The 24854-nt window shown below is 40.2% G+C and overlaps 1 protein-coding gene across 1 annotated transcript; it reads left to right on the top strand.

Moving 5' to 3' along the window:
• The first annotated feature begins 6598 nt into the window (after window positions 1-6598).
• On the top strand, window positions 6599-8002 carry LOC148027362 (fatty acid desaturase 4-like 1, chloroplastic). Its single transcript, XM_087690633.1, has one exon. The coding sequence runs from the start codon at window positions 6719-6721 to the stop codon at window positions 7811-7813; it is 1095 nt and encodes a 364-aa protein (XP_087546759.1). The 5' UTR covers window positions 6599-6718; the 3' UTR covers window positions 7814-8002.
• The last annotated feature ends 16852 nt before the right edge of the window (window positions 8003-24854 follow it).

Here is a 24854-nt window from a genome sequence, read left to right as displayed (position 1 = left end):
TGAAAAGTGAATGAGAAGCTCATTCTTGTGTGTGGCCAAAAGTAGCTCTCCTCTTCTTCTTCTTCTTCTTCTTGTTCTTGCTTGCTTGAGCTTGTGCTTGAGAGAGGGAGTGTGAGAGTGTGAGGGAGTGAGTGTGTGAGGGTGAGGGACCGAGGAGGAGAAGCTCTCCATTGTCTCCTCTCTTCTTCTCTTCTCTTCTCTTCTCTTGTCTTGCTCGCGGCAATGGAGCTTGGAGCGTGGAGCTTGAGGATGGAGCTTGCTTGAAGCTTGCACTTGGATCGTGGAGCTACCGGAGTGTGCGGGAGAGGAGGTAACTCGAACGGCATCAAGGTAAGCTCACTACACGCGTAGATATGGATGGCGCGTTGGCTATGTGAGAGGTAGCCATTAGTGCTCGGCTTGGAACGCTTGAAACAATAAGCAGTCCGTGGGTCTTAGCGGTTGAGTGAAAGCTCCCACAGTCAACCACCTAAAACCATACATTGACATGTTTCAATGTAATAAATATGGTCTATACCCAAACAATAATGTGTAATAGATGTTCATTATTTATAAATGGTGCAAAGGATTGATGTCTTGATTTAACTTTGTTCTTGTTCTTCAATGTTTTTGTTTCATAAGTTTCCTAAGTTCTTGTTATTCAATGTCTACTTCTTAAGTTTCTTTAATTTTGATATGAAATTCAGTGTTGTAAATATTTAATAATGACTTCATGACTTATGCAATTGTGACTTTAATCAAATTAGAATCCAGAATCATTAACATTAATATGTTAGCTTTGACATTAGTTGTGTTAACCGTCAGATGAACAAGGTAGAAAATTTGGAAAAGCTAAAGCAGAAGACAAAGGCCAAGGCAAAGTGAAACGAAAGACGAAGGCGCGCCAAGAAAAATCTAGAAACACAAGAAAAGTAGAAAAGTCCTAAATAAGGGAAAAAGATGCACAAGGAAAAGCGCAAGTCAATACTTTTGTAAAAGAGCGCAAGAGCATCATGGTTTAATTTAAAGAGCGCCCCGTGCAATTTGTAAATGTAGACGGGCTGTGGAAAGGAAGCTAGGAAGATAGAAGGACAATGGGAAAAAGGGCCTAGGCCACGATCGGCCATGTAAAAAAGGGGATAAGGGGATTGCCCAAAAGGGATTTAGGGTTTTGTATATAAAGTTGAAAAGTGAATGAGAAGCTCATTCTTGTGTGTGGCCAAAAGTGGGTCTCCTCTTCTTCTTGTTCTTCCTCTTCTTCCTTTTCTTCTTGCTTGCTTGAGCTTGTGCTTGAGAGAGGGAGTGTGAGAGTGTGAGGGAGTGAGTGTGTGAGCAGGAGGGGCTGAGGAGGAGAAGCTCTCCATCTTCTCCTCTCTTCTTCTTCTTCTATTCTCTTCTCTTGTCTTGCTCGCGGCTATGGAGCTTGGAACGTGGAGCTTGAGGATGGAGCTTGCTTAAAGCTTGCACTTGGATCGTGGAGCTACCGAAGTGCGTGGGAGAGGAGGTAACTCAATCTGCATGGAGGTAAGCTCACTACACCCGTAGATATGGATGGCGTGTCAGCTATGTGAGAGGTAGCCATTAGTGCTCGGCTTGGAATGCTTGAAACAATAAGCAGTCCGTGGGTTTTGGCGGTTGAGGGAAAGCTCCCACAAGTTGTTACACTTTGACATACTCATGGCTAACCAAGACTACTACAACAACCCTCAAGAAGTGTATGCAATTCTAGACAATAGTTTTAAAGCACTAGGACAAGCTAATCCATTTCACCTCTTAGAAGCCCTTGATGATAGTGTGTTTAAGGATCTGTCTCCATCTACTTTGAAGGAGGTTAGATCATTGTGTCCCAAGCATTTTTTAAGGGAAGACCAATTCCACAAATCCAAAAATTGTATTGATACAACACCACTAAAGTTTCTGGATTGCTAGCATGCTAGATTGACAAAAGTTCTTCTCCAAAACTTTGTAATGCCATATAATAAGCAATTACCTTTATATATACCACAACAACTTTATGGATATACTAAAGAGACAAGGTGAACTAGGTAGAGAAACCTATCAACATAGGCATTAGCTTAAAAAGAGCTAGTACAAGGGTCCAAATCACACAAAAAGAATTGGGTGCTAGAGTAGATAGTGCCCATTACCATGTCACAAGAGTAGCAAGAAGCCTCCCAAAAGAAAATGGACTCTTTGAAAGAACTCGTGGAAGATCTCACAAGATGAGTTGTTGTGATTTGTAGAGAAAGAGATGGGGCATGATAGCATCTTGTTGATTTATTGAAAGAGAACTATTTAAAAAGCAATGCAATTATGAATGGAATCTTGACTAGTTTCTTGGCAAGCTTATACCCAAGATTTGCCTTGTGAGAATGTATAAAATGATGCTCGAGGCCCTTCAAACACTAAGGCTAGACCATCACATAGTAATGTGTAAAGTCTCATTGAAATAATACATTTTCATTAGTAGCCATTAACCCTGTTCATTGGCAACATTTTTCCAAGTCCCTCCTTGTTGTTTTTGCCTACTAGAAGCCTTATTCGGACCTACTCCCCTTTTCAACCTGGAATTCTTCTTTTTGAGCTTTTCATCATCATCCTTGAAGCCTATAGACTTACCTTGTGGCCTAGAGAGATCAATCATAAATATATGTATGTATCACCTAGGTTCAACATAAGGGATTTTTAAAATACTATATTTACACTTTTTTACGTACAAAAGGTCCCATATTAAGGGGTTACTTATAGATTGAATAGAATAGGGTTATGTTTTATTAAAGAAAAATTCATAGATAAGGATATTTATAAAGGCCTTGAATGCACGTGATATAGAGGTTATACATATAGTGAATTCCCCAAGCCATGCAACCAAGCATCTGTTGTACATACAATCCCTATTGATTGTAACATGTTGGCCACCATGGTCTTGATGCAAAAATTATAGATTTCCTTGGGCAACCCACAACACTACTCTATCTACCTCGAAAGGGGGATAACATGATAGGAAGTCAAAGTAGCAATACCTCCCAAAACCTATTGTTGTATTGCTCTGAATTCTTACATTGGGAAACATCAAATTTGTGCAAAGTAGTCATGACATCCACCTCAAAGGTACTCATCAACCAAGATGAAGCAAATAATTGCTTAAACTGAACCCATATTAATGGTGCTCTACCTTGCATAAGAAGTGACGACCACCATTGCACTGCATTCCCCTCCAAGAAAGTGGCTGCCTTCCAAATCTTGGATGACTCAATGAGATTCCCTCTCGAATAGGCTACATCATACTACTAATTGAAAGTCAAAGCCTTGAAACTATCTTGTACACCACTAAAAACCTCGAACTTCACACCCTTGCTAAAGAGAACCAATAGTTCAGAAAGAGAATGCTCTACCTACAAAAGATATCAAGTTCAAGCTCCCAATAAGTGTATGAGTTAATTACATTCCAATCGTGTCCTTTGCATTCCAAATGTGTACGAATTAATAATGTACTTTACATTACAATCGTGTACAACTTAATCGTGTAATTTGTGTTCCTATTCGTTTATGAGTTAATTGCCTTTCAATCATGCATTTTTTGTTCTAACCATGTATGAGTAATTGTATACTATGTGTCCCATTCATGTACACATTAACCATGCATCCCACATTCTAATTGTGTACAAGTTAATAGTGTACTTTTTGTTTAAATCATGATGAATCGATTGCATCCCAATCGTGACTTCGTGTTCCAATCAGGTATGAGTTAATTGTGTATGAATTTACGACCTAATTGTGTATGTCGAGTCTCACATGCATACAAGTAATTGTATACTTTTCCTATGGTTTTTCCCATCCTAAACAAGTCTATTTGTGAACTAAATTCATCAAAATAGCATTGTTACTATAGCCTTTGTTAAACAATACTTTTCTCACTTAAAATGTAGAGCTAGGTCTTTTTCTATACTATCTTTTTCATATTTAAAACAAAGCTAAATTTGAAAAACGTAAATAAATATCTTTTTAGGTTTTTAGAATCAAAATAAAATTTAAACTTCACTATTTAACTACTAAACATTAATATAGTCCGATAAGATATTGAACTTAAACATTTCACCTCTAATAATCAAAAACTTAGAAATCTACTTTTAATCCAGAAAACCAACCCACCTTAAGTACTTTACTTAATTAACAATTTTTTAAAAAATCACTGTACATTTAGATAACCTATTTTTAAATATTAAAATATAAAATAAATTATTTTTTATTTTTAATATTTATAAAAACAATTATTTTAACTATTGTAGACCTTAGATTGATACCTTTGCAATCGCTATGATTAAAGCATGCACACAATTTATAGGGGAAGATTATTTCATACTAAAGAATCAATAATTCGTACAAAAGCATTCTTCTACTAACAATCAATTGCTTAATCTGATATGGTAGTCCATGTATTTGTCGACATGTCGTGATTTTTGGGGTCCTTTTGCATAGTAATCTCGTATTTCTTGTGTTATCTAAATCCCATATTTAGATTAAGGTTAACCTACGGTGAGAGAGAGTTGGTAAGAGGTAATATAGGTAGGTAGGTAGTGCACGTAGGGACGATGGTTCGAATCTTGGTATATGGTTAGGATACTCGCATTTCTACCTTGGCCGCCTTTGAGCATTGAAATGGTGCGTCTTAGAAATTTTGCACGTGTGGCTGGAAAGAGGAGGAGTCAGTCCACGTGTAGGAGGGGCAGACGTTGTGGTCAATCAGGACTCCGGACTCCGGAGGAACGCGCGAGGAGAGAGCATTGCACAAGAGTGTGAAGCACCGAGCTGAAGAGAGTTGAGCGTCCTTGCACACGTTGAATTACCCTCGTGTGGCACGACTCTTAATGTTAGTCAGCAATACTCACTAAAGCATAAGCATGTTATGCTAGATAGACACTTAAGATATTGCTAATATCAGGCTCCCACGCACTTACAAAAGGTAGGCTCAACTTGCTAATTAATAGCTCTGCTAGTTTTAGCTACGCCTTTAGTAGTAATTCTTCCTAGCTTATATAAGATGCATCCCAAAACCACACAACCTTGTGTGCTATCTATGCATGTAGATACCACAACTCTTGACTCCATCTGAGGTCAAACTCGTTCGAGCCTCTTAGATTGAGCGTTAAAGTACGTAGAGGATAAAAACCTTGTGGTTCATTTTGTCTTTTGTCCAGTGTGGCGGTGGGAGACCGGTGGGAGCCGGTTCTGGGGGGCGCCTGCATATAATAATGTTTTAACTTGAAATTAAAAAACAATAAGACTTTGAATGAAGGCTTGGTGTGTTGGTAACACCATTATAGTGCATGTGTGGCGGTCCCGGGTTCAATTCCTAGACCCAAGGGGTTCACTAATTTCGACTATGGGTTTTATTATTTCACTTTTTTTGAAAAGATAATTTCAATTTTTTTTCTAAGGGGCGCCAATGACGTTTACCGGCGCCTCCCGGTCACGCCTCACGAATGACAAATTTTAGCGCAGTTATTTATCCTGATCCGTTAAAGTATGGAATCTAATAGAGTAAAAAGCCAGCCTGTTGGGCTTACTTGCACATTCAATCCTCCCAAGAATACAAAATAGTACATTTTGTCGTTCAATCCTCCCAAACCTTTAGTTGTTCATTAACCATGATGTTGAGATGACTTAGAACTTGGGTCCGGAATGTTTTGGCTATGCAACCATTCCAAAATAAGTGCTTGAGTGCTTCATCACTCCCACAACGGCACTTGCCATCATCTGGGCCTTTTTTTCTACCCTGACAATTCTTCTCCTGAGAAAGATCTTAGCCTTTGAAGCAAGACTAAGCGTGTGACAAATTGGAGAAATTATATCATCCGGGATGTCCATTCCCGAAGGTCTTTTGCTAATATTACTTTGCTTTAGGCCCGTTTCACACTTGGGTAGAATAGAAACCTTTGTTCTTGTTTGTACGACTTTCACACTTGCCTGCCTAGATACCATGATGGTAAAGATTCATCGTGTGAACCAAGAGGTTTCTTGGTTCGAAACTAATGGCAGTTGCTTGTTGGTTTAACACTTTTCCCAGTGGACTTGGTCAACGTGTCCGTACCGCTTGAGAAAATATAGCATGACCATATAGAATATGCGCAACCACATCGGATTTCTATGGATGGCCATCCGGATGAGTCCATGGGTTATTTGAGCCCACTCATGTGGTGGCTTAGTGTGTTTCTCTTACAAAGGTACATTTATACACCTATTTTGTCGCGCTGGAGGAAAAATTGATCAGCAGTGTGGATAAGCGAAAAAGCAGGGAATTAAAAAAAGAAAAAAAGAAAAAGCAGCGATGGGAGTAAGCCCATTTAAAAAGTGCAGAGAGGAGTGCACACGCGGTTGGAAATGGGTGGCTGGGAACGAAAAGGACCGAAGGGGTGGCGTTCAGGGAAATTCGGTGTGGGGCCACGACAACAAAGAGAAGGAGCCTTCCGTTTGAGGACGTGGTCGCTGGATAGCCAAAAACGCCGCCCTCTCGCTTGCGCATACTGCCTAGACCCCCCCGGTTGGCGCCCCCCCCCCCCCCCCCCCCTCTCTCTCTCTCTCTCTCTCTCTCTCTCTCTCTCTCTCAGGCTAGCTATACCCAGCCTCTCCTCTCACCTCTACTCCTCCTTGCCGTCTACTTTCCCCTTCTCCCCCTCCACCCTCTTCATCCACTTCTCGCGTCTGCAGTACCATCCTGCAATCTCCTCACTTTTGTTCCATGGAGCTACTGCGCTGTAGCTCCCACCACCTTCTCTCTCCTTCCTCTTCCTCCTCTACTCCTTCATCATCATCCTCTTCCATCTTCCATGCTCACCTGTCGCCTCATCCCAAGCGCAATGGCTGCTGCAGCTACCTTCTCCTCCGTATCTGCTTGCGCAGCTCCGTCTGCAACGCTGCAGAAACCCATAGTAATTCTCGGCGCTCAAGGCCGGCCCTCTTCGTCAATGCAATTCTGGTGGAAAGGCCTGCTCCCATTGAAGCTGGCAAATCGGCAGCCGTTGAAACTGGCTTTATTGATCATGAGCCATTGAAGCCGGTGAGGAAGGCGGACGCCAGCTCCACGGAAGAAATGGGCTTGACGGACACCTCATTGGAGTCAACATGGGCACACAGGGCCTGGGTCTCAGCCGGGTGTGTAGCTATGGCTGGCATGATGTGGAAATCCTTTGAGGCATCCCAGTCCATTGAAGAGGGCATCTCGTCCATGTTTGCAGCTCTTGTTGCTTACATCCTTGCTGATTTGGGAACTGGGGTCTACCATTGGGGGGTGGACAACTATGGTGACTCTCGGACACCCCTCTTTGGTCCCCAAATTGATGCCTTCCAAGGACACCACAAGAGGCCATGGACCATTACCAAGCGCCAATTTGCCAACAACATACATGCCTTGGCCCGCCCGGCCTCATTCACACTCCTGCCTTTCCTTCTGCTTCCTAGCCATGCTCAACTAGATGCCTTCCTGGGTGTCTTTCTAGCATGTGTTGTATTTAGCCAACAGTTCCACTCATGGGCGCACTCTAAGAAGAAGGACTTGCCCCCCTTGGTGGTGACCTTGCAAGACATGGGCGTCCTTGTTTCTAGAAAAATGCACGGAGCCCATCATAGGGCTCCTTACGACATCAACTATTGCATTGTAAGTGGCATCTGGAACCCGCTTCTCAACAAAATTGAATTCTTCGAAAAGCTCGAAAGATTCATCTACATGAATTGGAAGATTAGACCTCGATCTTGGGGTGACACTAGTGTTGATTGGCTCCAAGAAGGATCTTACTTCTCTGATGGCACAGATTTTGATGACCACCCCCTTCACTAGCATTTCCTTTTGTTATTGCAACAAATTTATTTGAGTTGATGCTCACACAAGAAGACAACATGAGGCTCCTTAGTGTAATTATAATGTTTAAAAAAAAATTGAACCTTCTGTAGCAGTAGGATGCCTCATTGCCAAAAATAACATTGTATTGTAATATTTCATTTTTCAATGTCTAGTGCTAGAATGCCTCATTGCCAAAAACACTATGTACCATTTTTCAACATGTGTACGAAAAGACATCGTACACACACACACACTCACACACACACACACACACATCTCTCTCTCTCTCTCTCTCTCTCTCTCTCTCTCTCTCTCTCTCTCTCTCTCTCTCTCTCTCTCTCTCTCTCTCTCTCTCTCTCTCTCTCTCTCTCTCTCTCTCTCTCTCTCATTCATTACAAGTACATTCACATCCACGAATACATATATATGCACATATTGACATATATACACATAGATGTACTTACATATGTACATGTTTGTGTGGTCTTGTGTATAAATTTGCGAGTGTATGCACAAATATATTTGCATGTGCAAATTCTCAATTGTGTGTTATGTCAAGAGTACATGTTCCTCATTGTGGGGATATTCTTCTCCTTGGCCCCTCATTGTGGGGATATTCTTCTCCTTGGCCTGGAACATGGTCAAGTGGAGCCAATATTGACAATGTGGTATTGAAATGAACAATATTATTACCAACACCAAACAAGTGTTACAAGTTCTGGTAGCACTGCTAGTGAATTCATGACCATAATGCTTGTGACATAACCTATATTTAGCCATGTTTGCCTTCTTAACATAGCTTGTTGCAATACGCTTTTTGCCTTCCTTCATCCTCAAAAGATAACACATATGTTAATGATGATAAACACATGGATTTTGACTACTATTAATTCTTAACTTTTAATATGGTTTTATGGTTCCTTTTAAACTACAAATGATTTACTAATTTCACTCACACGCACACACATCTTTGTGTGTGTGTGTGTGTGCATACGCGCACTAATGCTTGCACATATGAATGGATAATAGAGTACAAGAAGGGTGAACGTTGCACTTAAGAAATCATGCCAACTTACACATGCACTCGAACACTTTCCACATGCTCACTATCACTAAAACCATAGAAACCTTTGTTTGGATTGAGTCCAAACAAGGGAATGGTGCCTGAATGCCTACAAAGATGAATGGATAATAGAGTACAAGAAGGGTTAACATTGCACTAAAGAAAGCATGCCAACATACCCATTCATTCAAACTATTTCCACATGCTCACTGACACTAAAACCATAAATACATTTGCTTAGATTAAGGCAAAGCAAGGGAGTGGTGCTTGGACAGAAGCGCTTTGATACAACAAAGGAGGATGTCTTGCTTAGGGAAAGAATAGCTCTTTGCATGCAGATTTTAGTGAAGGATCGAGGTGATAGGAAGGAAGAATATGTACGATTCAATAATCCTTAGAGTGAAAAGCTTAAGGTATTAGGAAGTAGAGTAGTTTCATTAGACATGAAGTAAGATATCATGGAAAATGGAGTGAAAAGCTTAAGATATTAGGGACTAGAGTAGTTTATTTGGATGTGAAGTGTGATATTAGGGAGAATGGAGAGATTTAGAGGGACACAAGGGTGGATGGCTGATGAGGTAGATAATGGTAAGAGTATATTGATCTTCCTCTAAAAATCTCGAGTTTCTCTTTTGTCATTAATCTCCTTCTTCTTCCCTCTCTTGCCTCGCCTCCCTTTGTCTTACTCTCCCTTCTCTATAGACTCTCTCTTCTTTTGTTACTTTTTCCTATCTCCCTCCATCACTCTATCTCTCCCTTTCTTACTCCCTCTATGGGTGTGTGCGTGCGTGCACAATGTATACAATAAAGTGTTATCTCAATAATAATCAAATGTAAAAGAATGTTAGTGGTCTTTCATTAAGGCTATTGTAGAGCCTTTAGAACTTGTGTTATCCCCTCAGACTGGTCATTGACTATCACACAATAAGGCCTCTTCTCCTCGATTGGGATGGATAACCTCCCACTATGGGGGTATCCTCCCTATGAACTCTATCTATCTATCTAGGCCTCTTCTCCTTGATTGGGATGGATAACCTCTCACTATGGGGGGATCCTGCCTATGAACTCTATCTATCTATCTATCTATCTATCTGTCTATTTATCTATCTTTACCTCCCTCCCTCCCTCCCTCCTTGCCTCCCTCCATGTGTGTGTGTGTGTGTGTGTGTGTGCACACGTTGGGAGCTCACGCTCGATTGCATTTCAAGCTGAGCGCTAACGACTATCTCTCAGATAGCCGATGCGCTATCCCTCTCTACAAGTGTAGTGAGCTTACCTCGATGCCCGATTGAGTTGTCTCCTCCCTCAAGCACATCGGTAGCTCCACGATTTGTGATGTGAGCTCAAGCAACCTCAAGCCTCCTCCTTCAAGCTCCATCCTCCATAGCCGCGCGCGCAAGACAAGAGAAGAGATGATGGAGAGCTTCTTCTCCTTGATCCCTCACCCTCACACTCTCACACTCCCTCTCTCAAGCACACTCAAGCAAGCAAGAAGGACAGAAGAAGAGAAGAAGATGAGTCCACTTTGCCACACACCAAAGAATGAGCTTCTCATTCACTTTTTGAGTTTATATACGAAGCCCTTATCCCTTTGGGTGCCCATCTCCTTTTTTACATGATCGGCCATTATGGCAAGGTCCTCTTTTTCCATTCCCTTCTAGTTGCCCTTTCTCTTTATCTATGCCCTTCTACCCTTTACAATTCGCATAGGAGGGAGCTTGGAGCTCTTTTACGAAAGTTTTATGAGCACATTGCATTTAAAAATGTGCTTTTGCCTTTGGCTTAGCTTTTCAACCCCCGCTTGTGCTTTTGGCCATTTCTCTTCATGCTCCTTTCTTTGTGTTTACATTTGGAGTTTTCTTGGATTTCTTTGTCTCCATCTCAAACTGGGGTTAATATCACCCCCCTCCTAGAAGAGTTCCAGTCCCATGGCACTTCCGTGTTTGTGTTGATGAGTGTAACAAACAGCCTTGACAACACAAAATATACACACAAAAAATTTAAGAAATCTCCCATGGCAATTTTCTTCATTTTATTCACGAGCAAAATCGTTGATCCTCGCATGAACTCCCCCCCGCCCCCCCTCCCACTAGCCAAAGGACTTAAGCCTTAAAAGTACCGAATCTGTGGGGATAAGTTATCCATGTGAGCTCCTCCTTAGGCATATGTGCAAATGTATACACGTGAACACATGCATGCACATTTCATAAATAAAGATATAATTTACGTTTGTGAACTCACTCTTGATGTGTGATTATGCATTTACTTAAAAGCACACGAACACATGCAAAAAGAATAGTTTTTGCAAACACGGGCTAATTATTTTCAATAGTGTATGCGCGTTATTCCTTATTATGAAAACTCCATCGTAGTCATCAACAAAATACATAAGAAATTATGCATGCATGAAAAGGAAAAATAAGAAGAAAAGAAAAATCATCCAGTTAGTCTAATTCTAACTAAAAGCCAAAGAGTAGTTAACTAAAAGAGAGAAATAGTTCAATTGTAAGTAGGACATTACAAGAGAATGACACATGGTGAGAGAGACATAAGCAATGATTAGAAAGAGTGTGTACTTTTCCTCCCATCTCTTACCATATAAGTACTCATTCTCATATTTTTCTAGCTATTATATAAAAAATTTAGAAAAATCCTAGTACTTTTTAATCTCCACAAGACACCTAATTTCTCATATCCTAAATTTTCATAAAATTTTCAAAAACAAGATTCTTTTTTATTGATTGAAAATTCCTAAGTTACCACATTAGTACTTCACCTCCAATTTTTCCAATTTTCATAGATTTTTTTTGAATATTTCTAGCCACTTCTAACTTTGTTAGGACACCTCATATCCTCTTTTTATTTTTTTCTAAAAATTAAAAAATTATATTTTTTGGAAAAATCTCAGACTATCACCTCACTAGAAATATCCTACACATGGCATTTTCATGTTAAAAAGAATTTAGAAAATTTTAATAAGCTGACACCCAATTAATCAACCCATCACCCATCATTTTCATGGTGCCACCATGTGACACCTCAGATATCGCTTATGCAGACAACATCCCACACCTCCCTCCTCTCCAATAAATAAGACTCATTCCCTCCATTGTAAGAGCATGGAGTGTGGAGCTAAACAAACTCTGCTATCAAGAAGGGCGATCAAAGAAGCAATGACGACACCCTTATGCTATCAAAATCTTCTCAATTTTCTTCTTTCTCTAAAACCCAAAAATATCCTCATCATGCCGCCAAGAAGATGAGGTGTGGCATCACCCCAAATGTGGCTACACCGCCAATATCGTCACTTAATGTGGGGCTAGCTGCGAATAATCCTAGCCAAAACCATGTTATAAAATAAAGTTAAAAATGCTATTTTATTTTTGAAAAATAATAAAAGTCATTTTATTCTTGAAAGCATGAATTAGATTATTACTTTAAAGTAGAAAAGCTCAATAAATTAATGAAACAAAGACAAGGTATTGAGGCCCTTGCTCACTACTAATTAAAAAGCATTTGAGATCCTTTACGTTCCTCCAAAATTGTCTAGGAAAGCAAAATGACTAGTGATTGAGGAGGTGACACATTAATACCCTCCAAAGACTGCCCCTGAACAAGTGTCTACCCATCGAGAACGACCACAAGAGATTTTAGAGTCAAAGGATGAAGTTTGCAAGAGGAAAATCATTGTCCTTGGTCTTATCAAATTGAAGAGAATGGGGGAGGTATACGGGAAAATGGTTGTGAATGTCTCTTGTACTTCAGAAGATTATCTTAGTATTTCCCCTGAGGAAAAATCCATGTTTGTTAAGAAAGATATTCAATTTTCAGATTTTGTAGTCTTTTGTTGCATAAGGTAAGGCTTTTTGACTCATTTTTAAAAAAATGGAATGATAGTGTTGTTCACTGCAACTAACATTCCTTTGTTTTTGATACCGGTTTTAGGGCGTTGATTGCTTCTTTGAGCCAAGAAATCTCTAAAACTATATTTGTCGTTGATCCACTGTTATCAGTGGAATTGTTTTTAAGATCTCGTTCAAACATACAATTATTTTTCAGAACGTTCAATCCAATCACAAATTGTAATATTTTTTTTCCTTACATCGAAAGGTATGCAATTTTGCAAAGGGCTTGATGTATACTTCTTTTTTGTAATATGCGTTCCCTACTAACATTTTACTTTGTAGAGGACATTGGAGCTTAATATATATTGATATTCTCACTAGAAAAATTATCCTTATGAACTCTCTTACTGGTATCCATGGCCAAGCAAAAATGTGCATTGAATACAATAATCCTCACTTTTTGATTTATTGTTTATTTATTTGATTATTATTTTTTTAGTAACATGTTTCCATTTAGAGTGCATGCAGGTTGGTGATTATCTTTTTGGACACCTCATATAAGGATCTTGCTGATCCTCAAAAACCATATAGCTTTCTCTTACAAGAAGTGCCCTTGCAAAATGATGCATATTCTTGTGGATGGAGAGTGATTTCAAATGTTTGTAGAACAATAGATTTAAAGATTCTCAAGATAGATGGGGTTAATGTAAGTATCTTTCATATTCTCTTTTGAGCAACATGTCTTTCAGTTTTCAGTTTTCACAACTACTACATTATCATCAAATTTTTTATAATCATTCCATTTCTTTGTTTTAATTCCCTACAAGTACGAACTATCATTGCCCTTACAACTTATTACAACTTTCCTTGTAGTGCCAAGATCACCCCGATTCATACACATGGTGGATAAGAGAGAGATGTATTGAGTTAAATTTGGATAGGGCGATCATGCCTATTGACCCCGACTCTCCTCCACTTAAATCCTTAACTAAGAGTAAGGCAAAATGCAAGTCATCTGGAAAGACAAGTAAGGTAAGCTCCAAAAAGACAGAAATGATAACACTTTCTCATCCATCTCCTCATCAACCACCTAAAGAGAAGAGGCCCCGTGTCCAAGTCAAATTCTTCGACCAACCAAAGAAAAAAGCCATTGCAAGGAGATTAAATATCTTTTTAGAAAGTGATGAAGAAGTTATAAAGGTGAAAGAAGACAAATAGATGCAAATGAATCAAGATCCTTGTATATCTACACTTCAATTATGTAACTCTTCATTTAATGAAAAAGTTTTTGTCAAATGTAAATGTCATCAATGTTTTCATATTTATGGCTCGAAGCTTACAATTGTGGGAGGCAAGAAACTCATACAAGAGCAAGTCCTTTCAACTCTTTTCTGATTATTTTGCCGTTGACTTTGAACTTATATTCTGGGGATGTACAATCTCGTATCTCCAAGGTATCCCTTACATCTTTAAGCTTCCAATTGGAAGTGATATTTATCTCCTTTTCTATAACTTGCACCTTAAAATTGAAGGGCACACAATCTATATCACAATCCAAGGGAATCCATATGCCTAGTTTAAGTTTGTGTCTCCTATAATCATAACCCAAAGCAAGAGTTTATCGTGTTATATTATATCACAGAGACAAGGATTGGGGGCATACAATACACCTCATGGTGTTGCCCTTATGGTCAACCTCTCTAGATTTCCAAAGCTTTCCTATAATGTTATCTAGTTCTGCTTCTGTAAAATTTCTACTTAGCCAAGATACTTTTGTTCTCTATAAGTTTGCTATTTTGAAGTAGCCCACAAAGATATGTAAGGGGATAAACCATGACAAGCGTATTCTTCTTGAGATCCTTCCAGCTATCATGGACTTTTGAATATCTTGAGATATTTTGAATTTAAAACTATGCATGGTTGCCTTGTTAGGAACCTCCCAAATTAGAGATGAGAGACTTGGCAATGGCAAATCCTCGACATGTCCATATGTACCCTCTTTAGACAGAACCACATATTGTACGTAATATATAAAAATTCTTTTGTCACTAAAAGAACTGACGGTCTCATCAACATATATAATGTCAGCAAATGCCTTATGAATCAATTGGATTGAAAGTTCCACTTAAACTCTCCACAGGTTGCCATTCAATACTTGTTGATGAAAATATATCTACAACCAAAGTTCGATATTAATACTTGCTTAAATAAAAAAATATATCATATATGTTATCAATTTAAGACTTACAATGTGTTTGCTGGCAAACATGTTCGTTAGGAGATAAGTGCATATCCTTGGCCATATAAACATGTTGCACTTTGTCTAATCACCCTTCATGCGTAATTTTGAAAGCAACGATATGCCATTTCCAGTGATATTTTATATCCTTTCTTTTTCTTCTTTTGACCTTGTGAGAGCCTTTGCAAGAGGGCAAATGATTACCCAATTGTTTATGCAAAAGGTTTTGGGCTCCCAATTTCCGTCTACTCCTTGGCTATAGATAGTGCAAGAGTTTATTAAATGAGACATGCATCTTTTGGATGCCATACTTAGATTGAATTCGCAGAGAAAAGTGCTCGTTGAGAAAAGGAAAATGAGCAAAGAAAGAAGCTCACTGAGAAAGATGAACAAAGAAGAAATACTAAAAAGATTAATGAAAATATCCCAACTTTCAAAAAAGTCATTACTAATTTCACAACATCTTTATCATAACCAGTGTTGTCAAATTTTATAAGTAAACAAGGTCTTTGTTACTACCAAAACATGTCATTGTTTGGAGATTTTGGCTAAAAGAGAGAAGATAATCACGAAGTGGACTCTACTATCTCCAAAAAGGAGGAGACAAGAATACCATATTCTTGTACATGTGGCAAACTCTCTTTGGCCATTTCCTTAATCCCTTGATTAAGAAAAGTGCATTTTTTGAAGCGTTTTTGGCCCTAATGGCATACTACCATTGAGGTTGTTAGGGGTTTGGATAGAAAATTACCTATTCAAAATCACATATAAGAGAGATTTAACATTTGTGACATATACATGTCGTAATAAAAGTTTAAAAAACATGAGTTCATGCACCTATTTACAATGGGCCGGCAATACAAACATGTCGCGCAAATCCTTCCATCTTTTTTCAGAATCTATTTTGAGAAATCCAGATGGACCTTGTCAAACAGTTGCCCGGGCTCCTTCCAGTACCACTTTGAACCACTGCACATAGAATAGGATCACGCAGAAGCTACGGTAATCCATCGTGATAATACTTTGCAAGTTTTCAAAATACTCTATCTCTTCTATAATGGTTTTTGGATTCGTGGCTCGCCGTCAGCTCTCTTGCTCGAACTTTGCCATGACACCACAATCCATTGTGGAGTGCATTTTATCGATACACTCCACACGAAAATGTCATCCATGCAACCACACCGCACTGTATATTTTGTACTATATATTGAAATGGTTAATTAGTTATCACATATAAAATCTAGATATGACAACTTATAAAACATGTGGTCACCTTTGGACTACATCCCCCCTGAGAATTCCCACGCCTCAATAGAGATCTCCACCCCTTTGCGAGAGGCTGCAATCAAAGCTCCATGCAACCATCACATAGATATAAACCATGGTATCTCCTCCATGCCCTCGGGATATTGAATCGGTTGGTGATACATACTACATCGAAATTCGGATCACACTTCTTCCCGATCTTTCCTGGCTTGGTCGTACCTAACAAGCCACGCCTCCATGGAGGCATGGTGCAACATACAAAAACAATTCACTTTCTCCTCCATTGCAGCATCTATCCTTTTTTCTACCCCATTTCTAACCACCACATCTTCGATCAGTCTATCATCATCCTTCAGCGACCATAGCATATTGTTGAATCCACCGTTGATAGCCATTGTGAGATATGCACTAATGCCTCGGACACCAACCAACCTTTAGCCATGCTACCTTTTGGCTGAGCTCATTGTCGCATAAAGCTTTTTAGGGTTTTCATGAAGTGCTTCAAGAAGAACATCCAACGAGTATAGACAAGTCTCACAATCTTCACTTCATCTATAAGACGCACTACGAGGTGGGTTTGTATTGTGAGCATGTTTGTGGGTAGGTAGGTACTTCTTAAAGAGATAGACCGTCTCCACTGCTCCCCGCCTTGCGGATTCAATAGAGGATGTCTTGATCTCCTTCTATGAGATCCACTGCACTAAATTTGATAACTTGTAAATCGCCCCATGTATTTCTGGAGTGAGGCATCCTGTGATCGCGATCGGTAGTACAAACTGCCACAAATGAAAAAGCATTACGAACAACGACTACACTCCAAATAGCAAAATACGCAGGCCACTTACAATCCATTTGTAGTACAAACCTGACATATCTTATGCCAATCATGGGATTTTAGCCCTGATAATTAATCGTCTTTAGAGAATGCGGATATGAGAGAACGCATTATACCCGTCGGAGTGCAGATAAACATGATAATTTGCTTTACAAAGTGCTCTTCTTTCCTGGACAAAACCCAAGGAGTGCGAGGTAGATGCAAGTGACTATCAACACTCGACTGCGGCCAAAGTGCCTCTATCTTGCCTACCTCTTTCAAATCCATTCGTGCCCCTCTAGTGTCTCTCTTTCCTGTGATGTGGTCCCATATTAAGCTGTCCACATTCTTGAAAATATGCATGGGATCCAACAAGTGGTTGATTAGTAAGTGGATCCAATACGGCAACTTGTAGAAAACTGAGAACTGTCACATTCCATTTGGATGCGGCTCCTTGTGGACCATTTTTAGCTCGTACTAGCTTTGGGCATTCATTTGTGCTAGAGGTCGTCCAAGAAAACCTTCCCTCAATTCATGACCCTCTAACAAGAAAGTGGCATGTCCTCCATATACCATCTTCTTCATGGTTCGTGACCTTCAAGAGTCTAACTGTGGCCCACACAATGGACATGCATGATAACCTGAGGTAACCATACTTGTCCCAATAACTCTATCCTATGAATACAAACTTGAACGAGCTATGATAGATATTACCAACAAGAACAAAAGCCTACTTACCTGAGCACTCCCCAAATTCCAAAAAGTCATGCATGGTCCTCATGAGAATGGCTCGTATATTGGTGGACTGCCACCATCGCGCTTGCTCATATCTTTCACGGTGACCCCCTCCTCCCAAAAGATCTTAAGCTCATTAACTAATGGACGGAGATAGACATCCATATTCTTGACTTTATAATGGCAAGGAATGAGCAAGCTAAGGATCATGTGTCCTTTCTTTGTAGAAAGCCATGGTGGGATGTTTTAGTTAACAAGGACTACAGGCCACACATTGTAAGAAGTTGAGCGGAGACCGAATGGGTTCACGCTATCCATAGCTAGATCGAGCCGAAGATTCCTTGGCTCTCATGCAAAGCTTGGAAAGGTAGAGTCAATGTGGCTCCATGCATGTGAACCCATTGATATTCATTAGACTCCATCTGTGAATCTATTTTGTGCATGCCACGTTGTCAAGCTCGCCAAGCCCAACGTATGAAACATGTGATGTATACGAGGGATGAGTGAAGAGTGTCTAAGAACTTTCTAAGGGATGGCTTACCCTTGCAAGTCATATCGATATCTGTGAGCAACACACTTTGGACATGTCTCCATTGTCTCGTACTCTCCTCGAAACAACAAGCAATCGTTGACACATGCATGGATGCTGTTGTAGTTTATGCCAAGCTTTCATAAAACATGTCGCGCATCATCACGAGACTCAGGCATGGTATTTGAAAGTGGTAATATATAATACTTTAGTAACTTGAAAAGAAATCATAAGACACCTTGAAAAAGCACAATTGTTTTTTATAATGGTACTGAAAAGAAATCAATGAAGCGTACGTAGAAGGTACCTGAACAACTTGATCACATTAGCATCACTCCACCCGTATTTTGCTTGCACACTTAGGAGTGCAAGCATCGTCTTCAGGCGAGATACTTGTATAATGGTATGAATGCTTCCTCTCTAAGTAGATCAAATGTCTCGGCATCCATGGGGATCAATGCATTAATCATTGCCTCCATCTCAGGCTCCAAGATTGTAGAAAAGTCTGAAAGGTTGCTTGTCTCCTCTTCTAACTGGCCGCAATAGGTGCACTCCTCCTTGGAATGAGATGCCACCTCCATGTAATAAATTTTACGGCTACATCCAATGTTTTTGTATACGATATTCAATTGAGAGCAAGGACATGGGACACGCTGATTAAGATATGCCTTGCAATCTTAAACATCACGACCTTCATCATTTTCCATTTGGTCTTCCGCGCCTTCTTGAAGCGCCAAACACACCTAAGGTGCACCTTTAACAAAACCTCTCTCTCTCTATCTCTACTACTACTACTACTACTACTACTACTACTACTACTACTACTGCTGCTGCTGCTGCTGCTGCTGCTGCTGCTGCTATAGTCACCATCCCACCTTTCATATATTGCTCAACAGTTTCAAAACACGAGGTTACAACAGACGCGATGACCATTTCTCTCTTCCCTTTTCTTTCTTCTTCTCCCTCTCTTATTTCCTATCTTTCTTTCTCTCTCTTTCTTTGTTGCCCCTCTCACCCCTTTATGTTTTCTCACTCATTCTCCTCTCTCTCTCTCTCTCCCTTCCCATTTCTTTGTTAACTTTCATGTTTCTTCTCTCTTTCTCTCTTCCTTTTCATTTCTTCTTCTCCCTCTCTCGTTTCCTATCGTTCTCCCTCAATGCACCACATTCTCCACCCTCTCTCATTTCTTATCTCATTTTCTCTCTTTCTCCCTCAATGCATATTATTGTAAAAAAAAACAAACAATAAAAGAAGAAATTAAAGAACAAGAACAAACCCTCTCTTTGTTTTTCTCTTACCCCTCATGTTTTCTCATTCATTCTCTCTCTCTCCCTCCCTCCCTCTCTCTATTTCTCTCTTTCTTTATTATGTTTCATGTTTATTCCCTCTCACTCTGGTTCTTTCTTCCTTTTTCTTTCTTCTTCTCCCTCTCTCATTTCCTCTGTTTCTCCCTCAATGCACATTATTGTAAAAAAAACCAAAAAAAAGGAAATTAGAGAAAAAGAATAAACCCTCTCATCATTTTTTTCTACACCCTCATGTTGTCTCATTCATTCTCATCTCTCCCTCCCTCCCTCCCTCTCTCTCTCTCTCTCTCTCTCTCTCTCTCTCTCTCTCTCTCTCTATTTATATCTTTCTTTATTATGTTTCATGTTTATTCCCTCTCTCTATTGTTCTTTCTTCTTTTTTCTTTCTTCTTTTTTCTCTCTCATTTCCTCTCTTTCTCCTTCAATGCATCTCATTCTTTACAAAAACAAACAAAAGAAAAGGAGAAAGAACAAGAACAAACCAAGAGGGAGCAATGCACTCACCGCAAAGGTCCAAGGATGGATTCTTCATCTCCTCTTCACAACGACGGCTTCTCTTTGCCCTTCGTGCACTTCCTTATCTTTTTCGTGAATGGCGGTGGCGGCAGCGGTGAGAAGCTCTCATTCTCTCTCATTCTGTCATTCTCTCCCTCTCCCTCCCAAATGCAAGATCTATTTCACTCTCTCTTTCACTCTTCGTAGTAAAATGTTGCGCTCAGGTTTCGGCCCATTTTCTTTGTTTGAGTATTGTCACTATTTACGTCGCAAATAGCGACACCGTTAATTTGCGTCGGAACTACTCGTCGCTATTGGTGAATATCCTTGTAGTGAAATGGTTGATATAGTAACTTAGAAAAAAAATGTCATAGGGAAAGAAGGTGATAGAAGAAAGAAAAGAATTGGTTGCCGTAATTTTGAAAAATTAGGAAATTGGCAAAACAAATCAAGCAAAGTCTTCTCGTAGAAATTCAATAGCCGCAAAAAGAAAGAAGCAGGGAATAATAATCCTTAGAAATTATTGGCCATAAAAATCAAAGTCATTGAAAAAACTTTTGGTTAAAGTTATAACTAGCTTTATAAATTACTGTTTTTAGTAGAATTAATTGCTCGATAAAAATTGGCTGCAAAAGGACTGGATGGTTGATGGTTTGTGATTTTTTGAAACCTAGATGTAATTGTGATTTCTTCACTAATGGAAGGAAATATTCTTGCCCAGATTAAGGGCAATTTTAGTGGTTGACTTTCACTTGGGGTCAAATGCTGGAGCTCGAACAAGTTGGATATATTTTTGGCATGCTTAGAGCGTCTGATCAGCGCCTAGGATGACGGACGGTCTAGTATGTAAGGTTCCCTCCTATGGCGACTCATAACCATGAGGAGCTCTAGTTTGAACTTATTCCTAGAATATGTAGTTGAGACCTAAGACGGAGAAGAAATCCATATTGTTATCAACGCGGTTTTGCATTGGAGCTTGGAGATGGAGAGGCTGGAAACGCTTCCCTGCCTTTTGAGGGTGGACGCACCTCTGGTTTTGATGGCGGAACTGAAAATATATAAATATGCTTTTATCCAATGTTTTGAAAGGACTGGTTTCACTGTTTTCGTGTCGTAAATTAACAAAGACGTGAAATGAACCCTGTGCTAAAAGGGTAATTAATGAAGTTGTTTTTATGTGTTCAACAGCATGGTAGTATGCTTTGTTTAGATAACTAAAGAAAGCACAATTTAAAGGGAAGCGAGGGAGCAATATTTCCTAACAAAAGGCGTTTGATGGCAGCGTGGACCTGATGAGCCGAGTGCTTTTCTGAAAGGAAAAAATATGATAAGAGCCAACACGATGACTTACCCTAGGGGCTAAGTCTTAGAACCCGGGTTGATCATTATCTTAGGGGAAAGGTGTAGCGACTGTGCCTGAATACATTAGGGTTCCATGAACTTGAGCTCGTTATTGGAAAAAATCGTTGCACTCCATAAACCAATGGTAATGACCCCTCTCCGTTCGGATGAGAAGCCCCTCGAAGGACATCTCCAAACGTGAGCTAGCTAAAGATAGGAGACTCTTAGGTCAATAGGAAACACTCAGGCTGATGCTTGTGGGATGAGCCAGGAGTTCCCTTGCGAGGTGGTCGGGTTGCCTCAACTAATCAAAGTCCAAACATTCTAGTAGAGTGTGGATAGTGGCAGCTAGGAAAGACCCTGTACGACCACTAAATGTTATCGACTATATTTAGCGGTTGGTACATCACAAGTGGTATTAGAGCAAGAAAAAATTATTTTTTTAAAAAATTGAAAATAATTTTTTAAAAAATGCTATAAATAATAATCACACATTAAGAGAGGATGACCTAGGCCAAAAAACTGCCATAAGCACAATCCTTGGAAAAGATCTTAGAAAGGAAATTCGTAGGAATTATTTATGAATGGATCTATGGGTAAAATGATGCAGTTTGAGGCCAAGGATTATTGGCCAAAAAATTATTACTAATCTTGCACTTGAATTTTTCTTAAATAACATTGTTCATCTTGAAAATTATGTGCAGGATGAAGAACAATTATTCCATGAAATATTTTAGGAAATATATCAACATGGAAGCCGATGTTCTCTTTTACTAAGAGAGGAAATTTTTTGCATTATGAAAAATATTTTTATTCTCCCAAAAATTGAGACTGATCCTGACGGTGGACCCTAGATGAAAATTAGGCACAGACACCTACTTACTGGCCAATTTTTGCTGATAGAACAAGCAGTATTGAGTATAGCTTATGGGCATTACGTTGGGTAGAAAGACTCCAACTAGTCAGGCTCTATATATTTCATAGAAGGGATATGAATCCGACAATGCACAGGAATGGCGAGACAATGTCTCTAAATCAATGGATCTACAGTTCCATTGTCAACATCATCCAACCAAATCGGGTGATGATAGCCTATCGTACTCATCAAGATAATTATGAGGTGGAGGAACTACAAAATCTTCCCAATAGCTATTTGGCATTGGATATGTCCAAAGAACCTCCTACTTATTACTCTCTGTCTTTATCCAGAATCCATGGATAAATTTGTAACTTTTCTTAAATACAAGAAGCCGAAAAATATGTATGGAGCTTTAGTAATTTGCAAGATAAGCCCATGAAAATAAAAATTTTTGTAAAGCCTATGGTGCTTGTTAAAAATATATTATATAATTTTTTTTAAAAATATTCTGTCATGGTTGAAAAAAATCTTGGTTTGAGATAAAGAAGACTTATCATCTCTAAGGATTATAAATCGTGAATTTCTCAACACTAAGAAATGATCGAATTTTAGGTTCCTTTCAATCTTACATCGATGGAGGTTGTTGTCCCAGTCAGGAATCAGTGCTGAGGAGAAAGAAAGAAAGTTTTTGCTCAAACAAGTAAAGCCGCCATTAATGCTGAAACTTGGGTAGAGCAGATGGAGGATTATTTCTCCGCTACTGGCACAAGTGTTGCTAATCAAACAATGATAGCAAGTGTTAACCCCAACACGAAGAAAGCAAAAGGAAATAAAAAAGATGCAAGGCAAAGGCGGAAAAAAGGTAGCTCGACTGAATAAAGAAGAGGAGAAAAGGCCAAAAGCGCAAGGGCAACCTAAAAAGTCCAAGGCAAATGCAAAAGGGGAAAGGTGCATTTTAAAATACAAAGGCGCTCTCATCAATAAAATCAAGCAAGAACAACTCATGAGGGATACCCTTTTCACTTCCTCTACCTAACCCTAAAATATTGTAAAAGAGGGCCAGGCGGTGGAAAATGCGGAAAAGCTAAAACAGAAGACAAAGACAAAGACCAAGGCAAAGAGAAACGGAAGACAAAGGTGCCCAAGGAAAAGCGCAAGTTAGAACTTTTGTAAAAGAGCGCAAGCGCATCATGGTTTAATTCAAGGAGCGCCGTGCAATTTGTAAATGTAGATGGGCGGTGGAAAGGAAGCTAGGAAGATAGAAGGACAATGGGAAAAATGATCTAGGCTACGGCCGGCCATGTAAAAAAGGGGATGACCGCCCAAAAGGGATTTAGGGTTTTGTATATAAAGTTGAAAAGTGAATGAGAAGCTCATTCTTGTGTGTGGCAAAAAGTGGCTCTCCTCTTCTTCTTCTTCTTCTTGTTCTTGCTTGCTTGAGCTTGTGCTTGAGAGAGAGTGTGTGAGAGTGTAAGAGAGTGAGTGTGTGAGGGTGAGGGACCGAGGAGGAGAAGCTCTTCATCTTCTCCTCTCTTCTTCTCTTCTCTTCTCTTATCTTCTCTTGCTCGCAGTGATGGAGCTTGGAGCATGGAGCTTGAGGATGGAGCTTGCTTGAAGCTTGCACTTGGATCGTGGAGCTACCGGAGTGCGTGGGAGAGGAGGTAACTCGAGCGGCATGGAGGTAAGCTCACTACACCCGTAGATATGGATGGCGCGTCGACTATGTGAGAGGTAGCCATTAGTGCTTGGCTTGGAACGCTTGAAGCAATAAGTGGTCCGTAGGTCTTGGCGGTTGAGTGAAAGCTTCCACATTTTGGTTCCATTGCCGGGACATACGGATTCAAGCCTTGAGCACTTGCGCACTTCGAATCGAGCATCAAAGTAAGGGTTTTCTCCCAAATCGGTGCTTGAGATAGGTAGGAAGTGAGGGGGTTGAAGATGGTATTCGATCTCCTTGGGAAGTAGAGGAAAGCTTGGTGAGGGAATCTACTTCGGCCAGCCCAGGTAATTCTACACCTTCCCCTACAGTAGTAGGACCAATCTGGAGCTGCTCAACAAGGGGAAAGGCCTCCAGCACCCGGCATGGTGAATTTCGCGAGAGTCGGCGAAAAGACGCGTGGCGCTTGGCGCGTCCAAGTGATGATGACTCTGGTCCGATGCCCAGACTCGGCCCTCGGACGGCTCGACTCGACCACCACCACTCAGACGCCCACACTGGGGCCCGTCCGAATCAGGCACTCAGACTACCTTAGAGTTCAGCCTCGGCCCACTCGGCCGCCTGACCTAGCCTCGACCCACTCGGCCACCTGATCTAGCCTCGGCCCACTCGGCCCTCGGACACCCGGGTTCGGCCGAATTTTTCATTCGGACTGTCATACACGACTCTTACCACTCGGCCCTCGGACGTGCCGAATCAGGCACTCGGACCCTGCAACTCGGACTAGTTGGGCCGAGTATGCAGTTTGACCAAATTTTTGGAAAACTTTACCTGACCCAGCCAACACTCAGTACTGCGAATTGTCGGAAGCCCTTAGGATACTCGAAA

The sequence above is a fragment of the Lygodium microphyllum genome, chromosome 13 (assembly GCF_053477565.2).
Source record: "Lygodium microphyllum isolate KBCC chromosome 13, Lygodium_microphyllum_v1.1.10, whole genome shotgun sequence".
In the NCBI taxonomy this organism is placed as follows: Eukaryota; Viridiplantae; Streptophyta; class Polypodiopsida; order Schizaeales; family Lygodiaceae; genus Lygodium; species Lygodium microphyllum.
This window is presented reverse-complemented; position numbering and strand designations above follow the sequence as displayed.